We start from the raw sequence: 14,665 nt of genomic DNA on the forward strand, positions 1-14,665 counted from the left end.
GACATCTCTCCATTAGTACATGTACAGATCCTGAGCATGTGTGTGTACTTCATTTCAGGACTGTATGTGATAACTAACAAAGTGTGGACACAGAGTGTAAATTGTGATTTTCCCATTGGGGATCAATAAACAAATTTTAAAAAAGCAAGCAGTAATGGCTAGTATTTTCCTAAAATGCAGAAAAATCCATTAAACTTACCATAAGCTGCTCATCATTTTAAGAAAAAGTACATCTAAAACTCGAGACAACTTGTTAGGTTATGTGATGCTAGCTAGTTGAGCTTCTCAGACACCATATACTAACTGGTCCAAAAAATGCTTACATTGGCTGCTGGGCCAGCTCAGTGACTGTACAAAGGATCTAGAAGGCTCTGGCATATCAAAGAATACGCCCAACATTGCAAACTCAAAATTTGATTGGTGATGACAATCAATTAAAGGCCTCAGAGTAGATTTTTATACTGGAAATGGATGGTACTTTAATGGACTTATTAAAATACAATTGAAATTAATATATACAAATATAATTCTCTGATTCTGACAATCTCTTGGCCAGCAGAGAAGGCCTTGCTGGCTCTGCCAGCCCACCTCTGGTGTGTGTGTGCATGCGTGCATACATGCGTGCTTGTGTCTGTACCTTCTTCCTTCTCCTCCTGTCCAATATTGGCTACAATGTCATCTATGGTGTCAGGGACCATATTACACTGCTCTCCCTGTAGATACAAGGAAAACAATGTTGCCTTATATACAGCTTTGTTCAAAATAATAGCAGTCCAACATCATTAACCTCATAAATCATAATTTTAGCTTGAAGTGATATTTCTACATGGCAAATAATTTACTAGTAAGTGTAGTGGAGTCACAGAAAACCAACAGACCCAACAGTCATGACATGCATGCTGCTCCTTCTGTGTAATTGAATCTGTGATTGAAAGGGGCATGTTAAAAATATTAGCAGTGTTGTGTTCAATTAGTGAGGTAATTTATATGGCCCTTATTTAAGAAAGGAAGGAAGGAAGGAAGGAGTAAATGTTGTAGAAAAATCAAAGAAGACTTAAAGTTACCTGTGAGTACTGTTACGATCAGAAGAAGGCTATGTGAAGCAAAGCTATCAGCTAGAAAGCCCTGCAAAGTCCCATTGCTTAAAAAAAGACATGTACTACATAGGTTGGAATTTGCTAAAGGACACATTGACCGGCCAAAGGAGAAATGAAGCAACATTCTGTGGAATGATGAGAGCAAATTTCTTCTTTTGGGGTCTAGGGGCCGCAGACAGTTTGTCCAACGACTCCCATACACTGAATTACAGCTACAGTACACTGTGAAGACAGTAAAAAACCCAAACCAAAACTGTTTTTTTTTATTATTTTTATTATTATTATAAAGCATGGAGGTGCAAAAATCATGTTATGGGGTGTTTTTCCTACCGTGGTGTTGGGTCCATCTATCACATTACAGTGATCATGGATCAGTTTCAATACATCAAAAAACTCAGAGGTGTTGCCTTTTGCCGCAAAATTTGTGGGTTGAAATAAAAAAGGGTTTCTGAAGCAAAACCCAGTTATGCAGTGAATGCATATACATATATATATATATATATATATATATATATATATATATATATATATATATATACACATACATACGTACGTACGTACATCTACATACATGTTAAATGCATGTGAAGTAGTTCTCAGAAATAATGGTTATGCAACTAAATATTAGTACAGTGATTCAAAGTAAAGCAAACCCTTTTTTCAGTTCATACAGTAAATGTTTGAGTTTGTAAAGAAAAATGCAAATTCTGCAATTTTGTTTTTCATTTTTTTACTTTCTGTAAAGGTATAACACAAACATGATCAATTTTGGTCATGTTTTGATTTGGAATTGAATGTGCAGTGTTCCCAATGCATTGATATTATGGAATTAAAAGCTATCCTAAGGATTTTCAGCATTATTTACTTTTTTAAACACACTGCTATTATTCTGTAATGTAGATTGCCATTATGTGTGACAAAGGCATTTCATATATATACATTGAGGAAACTAAGTATTTGAACACCCTGCTATTTTGCAAGTTCTAACACGTAGAAATCACAATGTATGATTTTTGTAACTGTTCATTTGTATGATACAGCTGCAAATATGTATTCGAACACCTGTCTTTCAGCTACAATTATGACCTTCAAAGACCTGTTAGTCTGCCTTCAAAATGTCCACCTCCACTCCATTTATTATCCGAAATTAGATGCACCTGTTTGAGGTCATTAGCTGCATAAAGACACCTGTCCACCCCATACAATCAGTAAGAATCCAACTACTGACATGGCCAAGACCAAAGAGCTGTCCAAAGACACTAGAGACAAAATTGTACACCTCCACAAGGCTTGAAATCAAGCATGGCACGGAAGGTTCCCCTGCTTAAACCAGCACACGTTAAGGCCTGTCTTATGTTTGCCAATGACCATTTGGATGATCCAGAGGAGTCATGGGAGCAAGTCATGTGGTCGTATGAGACCACATGACAAAATATAACTTTTTGGTCATAACTACCACAACCACTAACCGTGTTTGGAGGAAGAAGAATGATTAGTACCATCCCAAGAACAACACCCCTACTTTGAAGCATTGGGGTGGTAGCATTATGCTATGGGGTTGATTTTCTGCACATGGGACAGGGCGACTGGACTGTATTAAGGAGAGGATGACCGGGAACAACCTCCTTCCCTCAGTTAGAGCATTGAAGATGGGTCGAGGCTGGGTCTTCCAACATGACAATGACCCAAAGCACACAGCCAGGATAACCAAGGAGTGGCTCTGTAAGAAGCATATCAAGGTTCTGGCGTGGCCTAGCCAGTATTCAGACCTAAACCCAATAGAGAATCTTTGAAAGGAGCTCTCAGCAACAGCTCAGAAACCTGACCGATCTAGAGAAGATCTGTGTGGAGTAGGGGGCCAAAATCCCTTCTGCAATGTGTGCAAACCTGGTGAAAAACTACATGAAACATTTGACCTCTGTAATTGCAAACAAAGGCTACTGTACATTGATTTTCTCAGGTGTTCAAATACTTATTTGCAGCTGTATCATACAAATAAATAGTTAAGAAATCATATATTATGATTTCTGGATTTTCTTTTTAGATTATGTCTCTCACAGTGGACATGCACCTACAATGACAATTTCAGACCCCTCCATGATTTTAAAGTGGGACAATATGTAAAATAGCAGGCTGTTCAAATACTTATTTTCCTCACTGTATATATACATATATATGTATAGAGCTACAAGCGCGACACTTTACCATAAATCACATATTGATTCTCCATTCATCACAATTCACTCAGGATATGGCCTCTAAACCAAGCAATGAAAATTCATTCAAATTGAACACTAAGGGGCGCTATGAATCCAAAGGTGATATAGCACAAATCAGGCTATAAATTACTAAATGTTTGTCCAATCAACACAACACTTTCAGGAAATGTCTCCATAATGACCTCACACATACACTACAAGTCCTAATCAAATTGACAACTAGGGGGCACCTTAAATGTACAACAACAGGATGTGGAATGACACAAATCAAGGTTTGAGCTTGGGATCGCAGCTTCCGGCTTTATTAGCAATTATTTTTTTGTCATCTGCTTTCCTCTCAATTGCCATGAGCTGCACTGAGCTACATATCACACTGAATTGAAAATAAATGTTTTTGACAAATAAGTTGTAGGCATTTTAAATGAAGTGAGCTATGTGTCCAGTCGTTAGAAAGCTTGCAGAATATTTGTTATAACAAGGTTGGACCACATGTGTGCAATTACTTTGAAGAAACTATTAAGAAAAAAGGTTTGAACCAGCATAGAACATAGCTATTAGCTACAGTGGAGTACATTTTCTGGTGACAGTCATGTAAGTTTCAATTAAATTGGCTCAATACTCTCTCTCTGTCCAAATTGTTGAATCTCTATAACTTATAGAGTGTGGTCTATACCTACTGTATATTTTAAGTGTCCTGTTAAAATGTACCTTTCTAGCGATGCGTTCCACCACCAGCTTGGCTACAGGGGTAATTGCCCCTCCCTCTGGGTCATAGAATGGGCTCTGGGGGTGGTCCAAACTGGTCAAGGGTCGGATCTTCTCTTGAGGAATGGTGGGCTTGTTTGGTGACTGAAAGAAGCCGAAATAAAAGTGTAAGTGGCATGGTAAGTAAAAAACCTTATTGTTATCAGGGAAAAATAGACGTGTGAAAATAAGATGCTACTGATGCCAAGATCAGTTCATGATTTGAAGCCCATCTGAGATTTAAGCCCATCTGGATCTGTTCCGGCCCTACCAAATTGTGCAAATCACTAGGTGTTGGAATGGTTGGTGTACCAGAGAAAAACATCTGCTCTGGTATACTGAGTTTCAAATATGCCTGAGGGAAAGCAATCTATGTCATGCCTTGCTGCTGTGTCAAGTTAATGTTTTCTATTTCCATGATTGGTTTGGTTTGTTCTTACAACTTCCTGTTTTTTATACTTACCATCTTGTCTCGTTTCAGGTCTGTTTACTCCCTGGTTTACTTCCTACATTGTCTGCCTTCCCGACATGTTTACATTACATGATTACATTCCCTCGCCCCAGTGTGTTTTACCTGCGTCTTGTTATCTCCCCAGTCCTTGTATAGTTCCCACCTGTTACCTCATTGCGAGATCATCTTTCCTCTGTGTTAACTTTTGAGCGTTATCCCTGATTCCAAGCATTACAGTTTTCCTGACTTTCTGTGTTCAGACCTCTGCCTGTTTGTGGATTACCCTGTTTGCCTGTTGCTTTATCCCAAATACGCCTGTTTGGGTTTTATTAACTGAGAGTTGTGCTTCTGTGAGTCTATCTACCTGTGTGTGGTAGTCTGATGGTAGGTGTCCATTGTCATCATAATTTCTACGCTTCCCATTAATTTATATGGGAGCAGCAGTGTAGTGCATTTTGGTAGCGTCGCGAAGATTGTGGAGAAGTGATGCCTGCTCCTCATTTCCATAAAGTTGAATTTCAGGCAAATGAAGAGCGGAGGGCTAGGCTCGATGCTTCTCACAAGCTGACGATTTATCTTTTCTAACTGACCATTATCAATCTGAAATGACGACAGAGTCTGCATCTGCATAGCCTATTTCTCATTTCAAATATTTTAAGAAACATGTTTCAATGAACTATTTTCATAAAATAAGGGATCATATTCCAAACAAGCCGCCATTAAGGTCCTTAATGAAAAGACAACCCCACGTGATGCGCTCCTACAATAAGGTGCAGCCATCTGGTTGTATGAGGCTGTAGCCTATTTACTTTGCTTGTCATTGGTCAGTGAAGAGAAATTAACTACTGCTGGTGGCAAGCCCACTAGCAATTCTAGGAACTGGGAAGATCCCTTCCGTTAAAATAACGCTTATATCAACACATACCATTAGTCTTCCACTGAGCAATGGTATGAGTAATTAAAGTTAAACACCCAGAATTTAGGACATAGGAATTATTTATGGGATACAAATACTAATCCAACAGCAGCATATTGTGTCTGTATGTCTGTGAAACAGGCTTTTAAAAAGAGAACATTATTTCTCTTGAGGAAAGGAAACTACAATTAATAAAAGGTATAACACTACAATAACTGAACCACTCTGACCAAAAAGGGTGAGGTAGGTGGGTGTCAAGGTCCTGAAATAGTCACCTATAGTCAATGCTTCTCAAATGGTCCAGGGCCTCTTTTCTGTTAGATATCACTATACTAAAAAAAGAATTACAGAGAGAAAAGATTAATCACTGAATCATTCTTTGTTCTCACGTGTAATTTCAAGATTTAAACCAACTTTGGTTTGAGATGCAGGAGTACTTCATAAGACAAAAGAAAGACATCTACAAAGAATGTATTAAGGCCGTGACACATCAAACCAATCAACCATCGGACAGTCTGGCGAGGTCAGTGCCTCAGTGTTCGGTGTTTCCGTGCCGTTGTCCGTAGGTGGGGCCGTCGTCCTTCATTTTGGCCAACCTAACAAACTCAGTCGGAAGGCGGGCATTGCCGGCAGTCAGACTCAAATGACCAATCTGATCGTTAGAGTGCTAAAATATGAAATTGTATTCTGAATAAGACACCATGACAGTCTGGCTTTGAATTTCCGGAGAAGCTAGACCACATGACGTTTTTGTGCAAACAGTTGCTGGTTTTCATATTTGGGCGACAATACCGTTTAGCGCCGCCTGCTGTTATGGAGATGTATTATGTTTTGTCAGTTTGGTGCATTCCGACAGCCTAAGCATGACCGTGAACTAAAACAAGAGTTGAGGGAATCACGACATTGAGCCGACACCAAATCCTGACCGTCAAATCTCTTCAACAAAATCACTTTGAATGTAATGTCTGTCGAATGTAATTGTTGTCAAACTTAGAGCAGATCAGCATGACATTAAAATTGACCAGAGACACCCATTGATCACCCAAACGATTCTTGTGTAAATGACCTTAAGCACCTTTCTGCAAAAAAGAAATGGAAATACTGACAGATTAAATTAAATTTCTCATATTTAGACAATGGATTTCAAAAGAGCATAGTGGCAGTTGGTCAAGTACTCACCCCCAGCCTCCACCTTGCTCCCCCTCTCTCCTCCTCAATAGCTACAAACCATAAGCATATACTAAGGAAAGGTAATTGTAGGACTGGCTCTACTGGCTGTAATTCTGCACCAAGACTGACTTTTGGGAAAGAGAATTCAGATACAGTATTAAGGGAACACTAAGGTCTACATAAAAGCATCCAAAGAGCACAATGTCAGGGGACCTTTACATTTCTGAAAAACTTCACTTTTACTACATTTCCTAAATAAAATGAATATTTTAACTCCACTACATTTTCCCTAAGCATCTTTGTTACTTTTTACCACAAAATATAGTCATTGTCACAAAAAAATAAAAAATCAGTTTTTCTTTTTGTTGATGTCAGTTCAAAAAATATGCCACTTAATCCTTTATTTTGAGAGAATTGTGCCTGGAATGTCCTAGAAAAGACTTTGAATACTTTGTACTAGGGCTGCACAATATTGGAAAAATCTTCCATTGTGATAATTTTCCCCCCTGCAACATATATTTCGATATAAAAGGAAAAGTATTTTTTAAAAGATGACATAAATAGCTCTATTTGGATATAATAAATAACGTAACGTTATAAAGGCTAAAGTATATGAAAGTGACTTCATGTTGCTTCCTCTAAATTTCAGGTTGTGGTCAATCAGGGCGGCCAGCTTGTTAGTTTGATAAATTGATCAGACCTGCATGTCACGCGCACTAGCAACAAACTCTGTGTTTCCAAGAACAATTAAATCAGTGAAAATGACGTTAGCTCAGACACAGACTTCTGTTGTAGATTAGTGTTGCGTTTCCACCGCCGCGGATCCAAACCGTAATGTTAGTTGGGACAGACGGACGCCTTGCTAGCTTTAGCCTGGCTGGTCGCAGCATTCTGCGGGGGAAATGTCCGGGAGACGTTGTGATTATGTTGGATTAATCAGGTGATTTAGTTCGTATTTGCAGCAAACATTAAACTGCTACTACTGTAGCTTCACTGTTTTTTAATGGTTAGTTTTGACTAACCATTAAAAAACTATGCACATCACTGTGTCAACGGCAGCTGCTGCCTACGGGACTTCACTACACACGGAGAGCTTACCTTCTCATAAAAATAACCCGCCTTGGACTAACGTCACATTCGCACGCTGCCCACATGGCTACCTGTCTTAAAGGGGAAGGGTCGCACAGTAAAAGAAGAACGGTGGAAGTTCACTTTTCTATCAAGCAGCAAAAAAGTTTCAGCGTCCACATCGCAACGTCCCGCCATGTCACTATCGTTTATGTGCACATCGCAATGTCGATTCTAAAACACAATATCGTTCAGTCCTACTTTGTACCTCATAAAATTAGTTAGCAAAAGTACACTAGCACACAGGTGGGGCTGGTGTGGGGCAGATGAGGTGGAGTGTGTTCAGCAGAGCAACTGCATGTGGATAAAAAGTGTCCTTTAGCCTACTGGTGCGGACATTGAGTGCTCTGTAGTGCCTGCCAGATGGCAGGAGGGTGAAGAGGCAGTGTCCAGGATGGGTTGGGTCCTTGCAAATGTGTGCTCCGATGATTTTCAGTGCTGTAGTGATGATGCGTTGTTGGCCTTGGTGCAGATAGGATACCAAGTAGTGCAGTATGCAGTCTGCGATAAGAGACTCAATAGTAAATCTGTAGAAGTTGATAATCAGCTGTAGCAGGAGTTGGGCCTTCTTCAGGCACCTTACGAAGTACATCTTCTGGTGACCCTTGTTTGCCATAGCTTTGGTGTTGGTAGACCATGTTAGATCAGGGGAGTTGTACTCCCAGGTACACAACGTTCTGGACCACCCTCACCCCTCACTTTTGATGCTGATGGGATTTTGACCATCTTTTCTATCCCTCCTGAAGTCCAGAATAATTTCTTTAATTTTCCTAGATTTGAGAACCACACTGTTATATTGGCACCATTCCACTAGGTTTTCCACCTCCCTCCTGTAGGTCTCCTCATCACAGTTGCTAATACGTCCGATCAAGATGGTGTCATCTGCAAACTTAATTATGATGTTGGAGTCATCAGTGGGTTTACAATCATGTGTGAAGAGGTAGAACAGGAGTGGACTCAGAACAAAACCCTGAGGGGCCCCAGTGCTCAGTGTTATGCAGGAGGAGAGGTGCTTACCCATGCAAACAGTTTGTGGTCTGTTGGCCAGGAAATCTAGGACCCAGTTGCACAGATGAGAGTTGATTCCAAGGTTTTTGAGTTTGACAGACAGGCTATTGGGGAGGACGGTATTGAAGGCAAAGCTGTAGTCCACAAACAGCATGCATACATAGCTGTTCTGCTGCTCAAAATGTGACATTGCAGTGTGGAAACAGCATCTTTGGTTGACCTGTTTGCCTGCCAGGCAAACTGGTGTTGGTCAATCAAAGCACTTCATGGCTATGGGTGTCAAGGCAATTGGACTATTGTCATTCAGGGAGGTTTTTTGCTGTTTGTTTTGGAAAAGGAAGGACGTTTCTGACCTTGAGACATTTTGTAACAATTGCCTGCTCCAAAGACATGTTGAACAGTGTGGTGAGCACCTCAGTCAGCTCGCCTGTGCAATGTTTCAAAACACGCCCAGGGACACCATCAGGGCCAGTGGGTTTAGTGGGATTGATATGGAAGAGAGCTCAGATAACCTTATAGGTGCTCAGCACTAGTGACTCTGGTGAGGCTTCTTGCTGTGGCAGTTTAATTGTGGATTGGTCATTTTGCCTGTCAAAACATGCAAAGAAGTAATTTAGGTTGCCAGGGAGGGAGTGACCGTAGCTGAAAGGCAGAAGTTGTTTCCTTGTTTTCCTTGTTTTTCATTGTGGATCTGAAGCCTTGCCACATGCGTTGTGCATCTGAGCTGCTGAAGTGCTCCTCTATCCAAGTTGCATGGTGACACTTTGTTCTCTGAATGACTTTCCTCAGATTGGACCAAGAGAGCTTGAGCGGAATGCAGTGTTTTAGCAGCCTCTGAACCTCACTATTCATCCAAGGTTTGCGGTTTGGAAAAGTGTGAATGTTCTTGTCAATTGTGAAATTTTCTACACAAAACTAATATAGTCCAGAACTCTAGACGTAAACATGTTTAGATCAGTGTAGTAATTGTTTAGGGTGGCTACCTGCTTGATCAGGTCCCAATCTGTATTTTCTGTACTTAAGTACAGTAAATATCCGATACTTTAAGACTTTTACAAGAGTAAGTGATTTTCTGGTAAAATACTGTACTACTGTAAAGTATGGCTTTCAAGTACTTTATACAAGAATGGTGTATGCTCTACAAACTTCTTACTCTAGCCAACATTAGTTAGCAAGTGTTATCTTAATATAAGATTAATACTGACACTTTCACTCACTGTTTTTTTTTAAATATTGCACAATTTAATATACTGTAAGAAGTGAATATATAAACATATGCTACTTAAATGTAACGTTACATTTTTTGCTTCTATACATGGTGATGTTGTACCATCTTTGTCTCACATTACAATGTGAAAGGAAATAAAATTCTTGTATTATTATAACTGGGAGATGAAAATTAATGGCATCATACTAGGGTTGCACAATTAATCAAATTTTAATCACAATCACAATTTTGTCTTCCCACAATCAAATTTGTGTGACTAAGCGATATTTTAAATGCATCATTTCATAGAACGCTCCGGTTCTTTTTGCAAAGCTAAACTTCCGCTCTGTAAACCACTGTCTGATCGTGTTCCAGTCAGAGTTGTTGCCTGCACCGCGCAGCTTAGTTTCTAGATGTAGACATTCACAAAGGATAGAGTAATGTAAGGAAAATTCCACATCAGATAGCAGTTGGTCATACGTCTCAAGGTTTACCAGTTTACTAGTAAACGCAACATTTTGTCCCGTCTGTGTTGTTTTTCAGACAACAGCAGTGACCAGTGCTAGTTAGTGTCTGTTAGCTCAAACGACTCTAGAGTGCAACTAACATTGTTCCTCTATGTCGCACCAGTGCAAATGTCCTGGCATCCGCTGCCTCTCCACAAACAAAGCAATGTTGTTTATATTTATATGGTGTCATTTTGCGTTACATGACCCATTTCTTAAGTACAGCCGTACCTGTGTTTGGATCTCTCCTCTTACTCTCGGCGCAGCCCTGTCCCCATTAACTCACACATGACTACCCGGCAACATGGAGAGACACAGCGGCCACTGGTCAACACTTCTGACATTTGTCCACAGTTTTAATTGTTAATAACACAGCTGTATATTGTTAAGCAGGAGCTGCAAACCTGTCTTTATACCAGCGTTTCTGCCGGTAACTCTACTATCGCAGCCGCCCTGGTGAAAAACACAGAAGTTATTGAATGCAACTAACTACAGTTCGTAGAGTAATAGCGTGTGAGACAAGGCCTGCTGGACCTGCAAGAGCTGTGACCCATGGCCCGTATATCATAGTTCATAAAAATGCAGCGCAGTGACGATAAAAAAATAAAAATAAAAATAAAACATTGTAGTCCATTTATTTCAGAGAGCAGAGGGAAATCTCCACCCATGGTCGATGGCAGAAAGATTCCCATTTCCCAGGACTATAGCAACTTCATGGTCGGGCGGCACCAAGCCTCCTGTTTGGGGGTGGCAGTAGCTCAGTCCATAGGGTGTTGGGTTGAGAACCGGAGGGTCACTGGTTCAAGTCCCCGTATGGAACAAAAAGTAGGGAGTGTGGATTGGTGGCTGGAGAGATGCCACTTCACCTCCTGGGCACTGCCAGGTGCTGTTGAGCAAGGCACCGTACCCCCCCCAACCGCTCAGGGTGCTGGTTCAGCTGGCTGCCCACTCACTCTGACATCTCTCCATTAGTGCATGTAGCGATCGTGTGTGTGTGTGTGTGTGTGTGTGTGTGTAGTTCAGGACTGTGTGTGATTACTAACAAAGTGTGGACAAAGAGTGTAAATTATAATCCCCCCATTGGGGATCAATAAACAGATTAAAATTAAATTAAATTAAAATTAAACCATGGACTCAGCACTCAGACTTCCTGCTTTATCCGGCAACACTGAAGATCAAGGATGGCTCCCAGTACAGAGCTTTCACCTTTGTGCCTCGGCTTCTGTCAAGAAGAGCGCCGTGGAAGAAGATCAGGATTAAAACAACAGCCTGATGGAAATTGACTCTTGGTTTTTCTTAATCTCTTGATGTGACCTAGTGTTATTGCATTGTTATCTGATATGATTACAGAGATTGTGTTTTGGAAGTACATGTATGTCCTTTTTAATATATGATAGTTAGGACACTACTAGGTTAGATTCTCCTTTCCAATGTGCTTGCTATTTTGTGCTTAGTATTTTTATATTTTTAATTCCTGTTACGTAGACAAGAAATTTGTTTATTTTAAGTAAATTTAGTGGAATCAGTTGCAACCAGGTAACAATGGGCTGCTGTTACGTTTCGCCGCCCCCTGGGTTTATCTTGTTTCCACGCCATCCTCTCGCCTTCCCCTGTGTTTAACTGTCTTGTACGTTTTTGTTCTGTATCTTACATGTTCTGTGTGTTGAGGGACTTAACTTTGGATGCACTATTGTTAGGATTTAACAAAGTGAAAGGCAGTAGCATGAGGTTTATTAGGGCCGCACAATTAATCTAATTTTAATCGCGATCACAATTTTGACTTCCCACGATCAAATTTGCGTGATCAAGCGATTAATTTTTTTAAAGCGTAATTTCATAGAACGCTCCAGGTTTTTCGCAAAGCCCATCTACCGCTCTGTCAACCCGTCTGATCATGTGCCAGCCAGAGTAGTTCCCTGCACCCCGTGCAGCTTAGTTTCTAGATGTAGACAGTCCCAGAGGACAGAGTAAAGGGAGGAAAACTCAACAGATAGCAGTCGGTTTCCGCGGGTAACTCTGCTATGGTGAAGTCACGGCGAAGAACACAGAAGAACTTATTGAATGCAACTAACTTCAGTTGGTTGAGTAACAGCGTGAGAGACGGAGCTGATGGACCTGGACCTGTACCTGGACCTTGGCCAGAGATGTGACCCATGGCCAGAATATCATAGTTCATAAAAATGCAGCGCAGTGACGATACAGACGTTTCATTCACATTTCCGCCGTTCGACCCGTGCTGGACCCGTTCATCATGAGTCAGCCATCGCTCGGTGAGTAGCGTCCAGCACACTCCCTCTCGCAGTTATAAATGGCCTACGTGACATTAACATTTGTTTTGGTTAAAATCAACAAATAATCGTGAGAATGATCGCGATAAAAATGTTGATTATGTCAAAATAATCGTGATTATCATTTTGGCCATAATCGTGCAGCCCTAATGCTTATCCACAACTACTTTCATTTAATGCATTTCTTTAATTTGCATATGTAAAAAAGAAAATCACCGGGCTTTGATGGGATTTCCCCGTTTTTTTATGCAACTTTTTGGGAACAGTTGGGCCCACTTCTCTAATGAAAAGGGTTAAACATTCGAGATGATGTATCAAGATGTTAACACAGCCTTAATTTCCTTACTCCTGAAAAAAGATAAGGATCCTACAGAGTCTTCTAGCTATTGACCTCTGAATCAGCTTGACGCTAATTTAAAAATCATTGCAAAGCTCCTAGCCTGTTGTTTGGAGTCTCATATGGCAATATTAGTGAACTCCGACCACACATAAAAACGAGACTAGCAGCAGATAATGTTAGAATCCTTCTCTACATTGTTGATGCAGCAGTGGACAGTAAGACCCCAATGCCACTTCTTTCTCTTGACGCAATGAAAGCCTTTGACAGGCTTGAGTGGCCATTTTTATGGTCAGTCTTAGAGGTGATGGGCCTTGGTAAAACCTTCATTGATATGATTAAAGTTTAGCATTCTAATCCCTCAGCTCGAGTCTTAACCGGACGGACCTCCTCTTTGTTTACAGTTTCTAGATCCCCCGCCAAGGTTGCCCCTTGAGTCCTGCATTATTTTTCATTTCTCTAGAGCCGCTGGCTCAAGCCATTCGCTAATCAATTATGGTCTCACCAATATGAATTTGTAATACACAGCATCATCTCTCATTAATTGCGGACAACGTTTTGGTCTTTTTAGAAAACCTATCTCAGTCTCTTCCTCACCTTCTATCTCTATGCGAGAAGTATGGAAGTTTAGCAGGCTTTAAAATTAACTCAATGTCTGCACTACTTCATTTAAATGATTCTGCCTGCAACTTAACCCTCTCTGCTAACATCCTTATTGTTAAGCAGTTTGTGAACACCTGGTGCTGACGTGCTGCACGTAGCTGACTCATTTCCGTTTACGGTGCTTGTGTGTTGGTAGCGTGTTGCTGCTCAACCTAAATGCCCGTTAAATAGTTTAGATTTGTCATTACAGCAGCTAACTGTCCGCTAAACACTTAGTCTTACAGTAGTTCTGCCTACACTGCAAAAAGTCAGCTTTAAAAAATTAGGAATATATTACTTAAAATAAGCAAAATTATCAGCCAACAGAACAGGAAGATTTGACTTGACAAGATTTTTAAAAACAAGTGAATATATCTAGCCTTAAAAACCCAGGGATATCTTAAAACTAGTGTGTTTAGACTAAAAACAAGTAGATTTGTATTGGTTCAAGGAAAATATTTAAGAATCATTTTCTCAATATGTAGGACAATGTGCTTAAATCAGCATATGCTAGTGCCATCATCTTCAAATAAGGTTTCATGCAAGTCAATATATCTTAAAGTCAGTACAGCCAAACTTCAAACAAGTACATTTGTCTAGATAAGCAAACCAAATTTAAGAATAGTTTTCTTGATATATAGGAAAATATACCTTATATTTAACATATGCTAGTATTATCAGCTCCAAACAAGGATTTATGTTAGGCAACATAAACTGCAATCAAGTATATTTGCCTAGATAATGAGAACAATTTAAGAATTATTTTTTCTAGTATGTAGAACAAAATCACTTAAATTTAGTATCCAATGCTACTGTAAATTTTTTGAAATAAGAGTAAATTCCCTAACACTTAAGGGAGAAAAAACATTTATCCGGCTTGGTACTTAGTTAAACAAATACATGAATCTAAATTTTTTTCAAAGTCTTTATTGCCTTTCAAGTACAACTTTTC

General features: G+C 40.0%; 1 protein-coding gene and 1 long non-coding RNA gene across 2 annotated transcripts in view; one reads left to right on the top strand and one right to left on the bottom strand.

Annotated features, from left to right (window-relative positions):
• The window catches only part of LOC117948610 (spondin-1-like), a 142,967-nt gene that overhangs the window by 50,521 nt on the left and 77,781 nt on the right, over window positions 1-14,665 (bottom strand). The window contains exons 9-10 of the mRNA XM_034878349.1: window positions 4,025-4,165; window positions 638-713 (exon numbers count right to left, since the gene is read on the bottom strand). Of these exons, the coding sequence (XP_034734240.1) occupies window positions 638-713; window positions 4,025-4,165 (217 nt within the window). The remainder of the gene's footprint in view (window positions 1-637; window positions 714-4,024; window positions 4,166-14,665) is intronic.
• LOC117948679 overlaps window positions 507-14,665 on the top strand; it is a 27,492-nt gene continuing 13,333 nt past the window's right edge. The window contains exons 1-2 of the long non-coding RNA XR_004657517.1: window positions 507-595; window positions 1,310-1,314. This is a non-coding gene — a long non-coding RNA (uncharacterized LOC117948679). The remainder of the gene's footprint in view (window positions 596-1,309; window positions 1,315-14,665) is intronic.

This window comes from Etheostoma cragini, chromosome 8 (genome assembly GCF_013103735.1).
Source record: "Etheostoma cragini isolate CJK2018 chromosome 8, CSU_Ecrag_1.0, whole genome shotgun sequence".
Lineage (NCBI taxonomy): Eukaryota > Metazoa > Chordata > Actinopteri > Perciformes > Percidae > Etheostoma > Etheostoma cragini.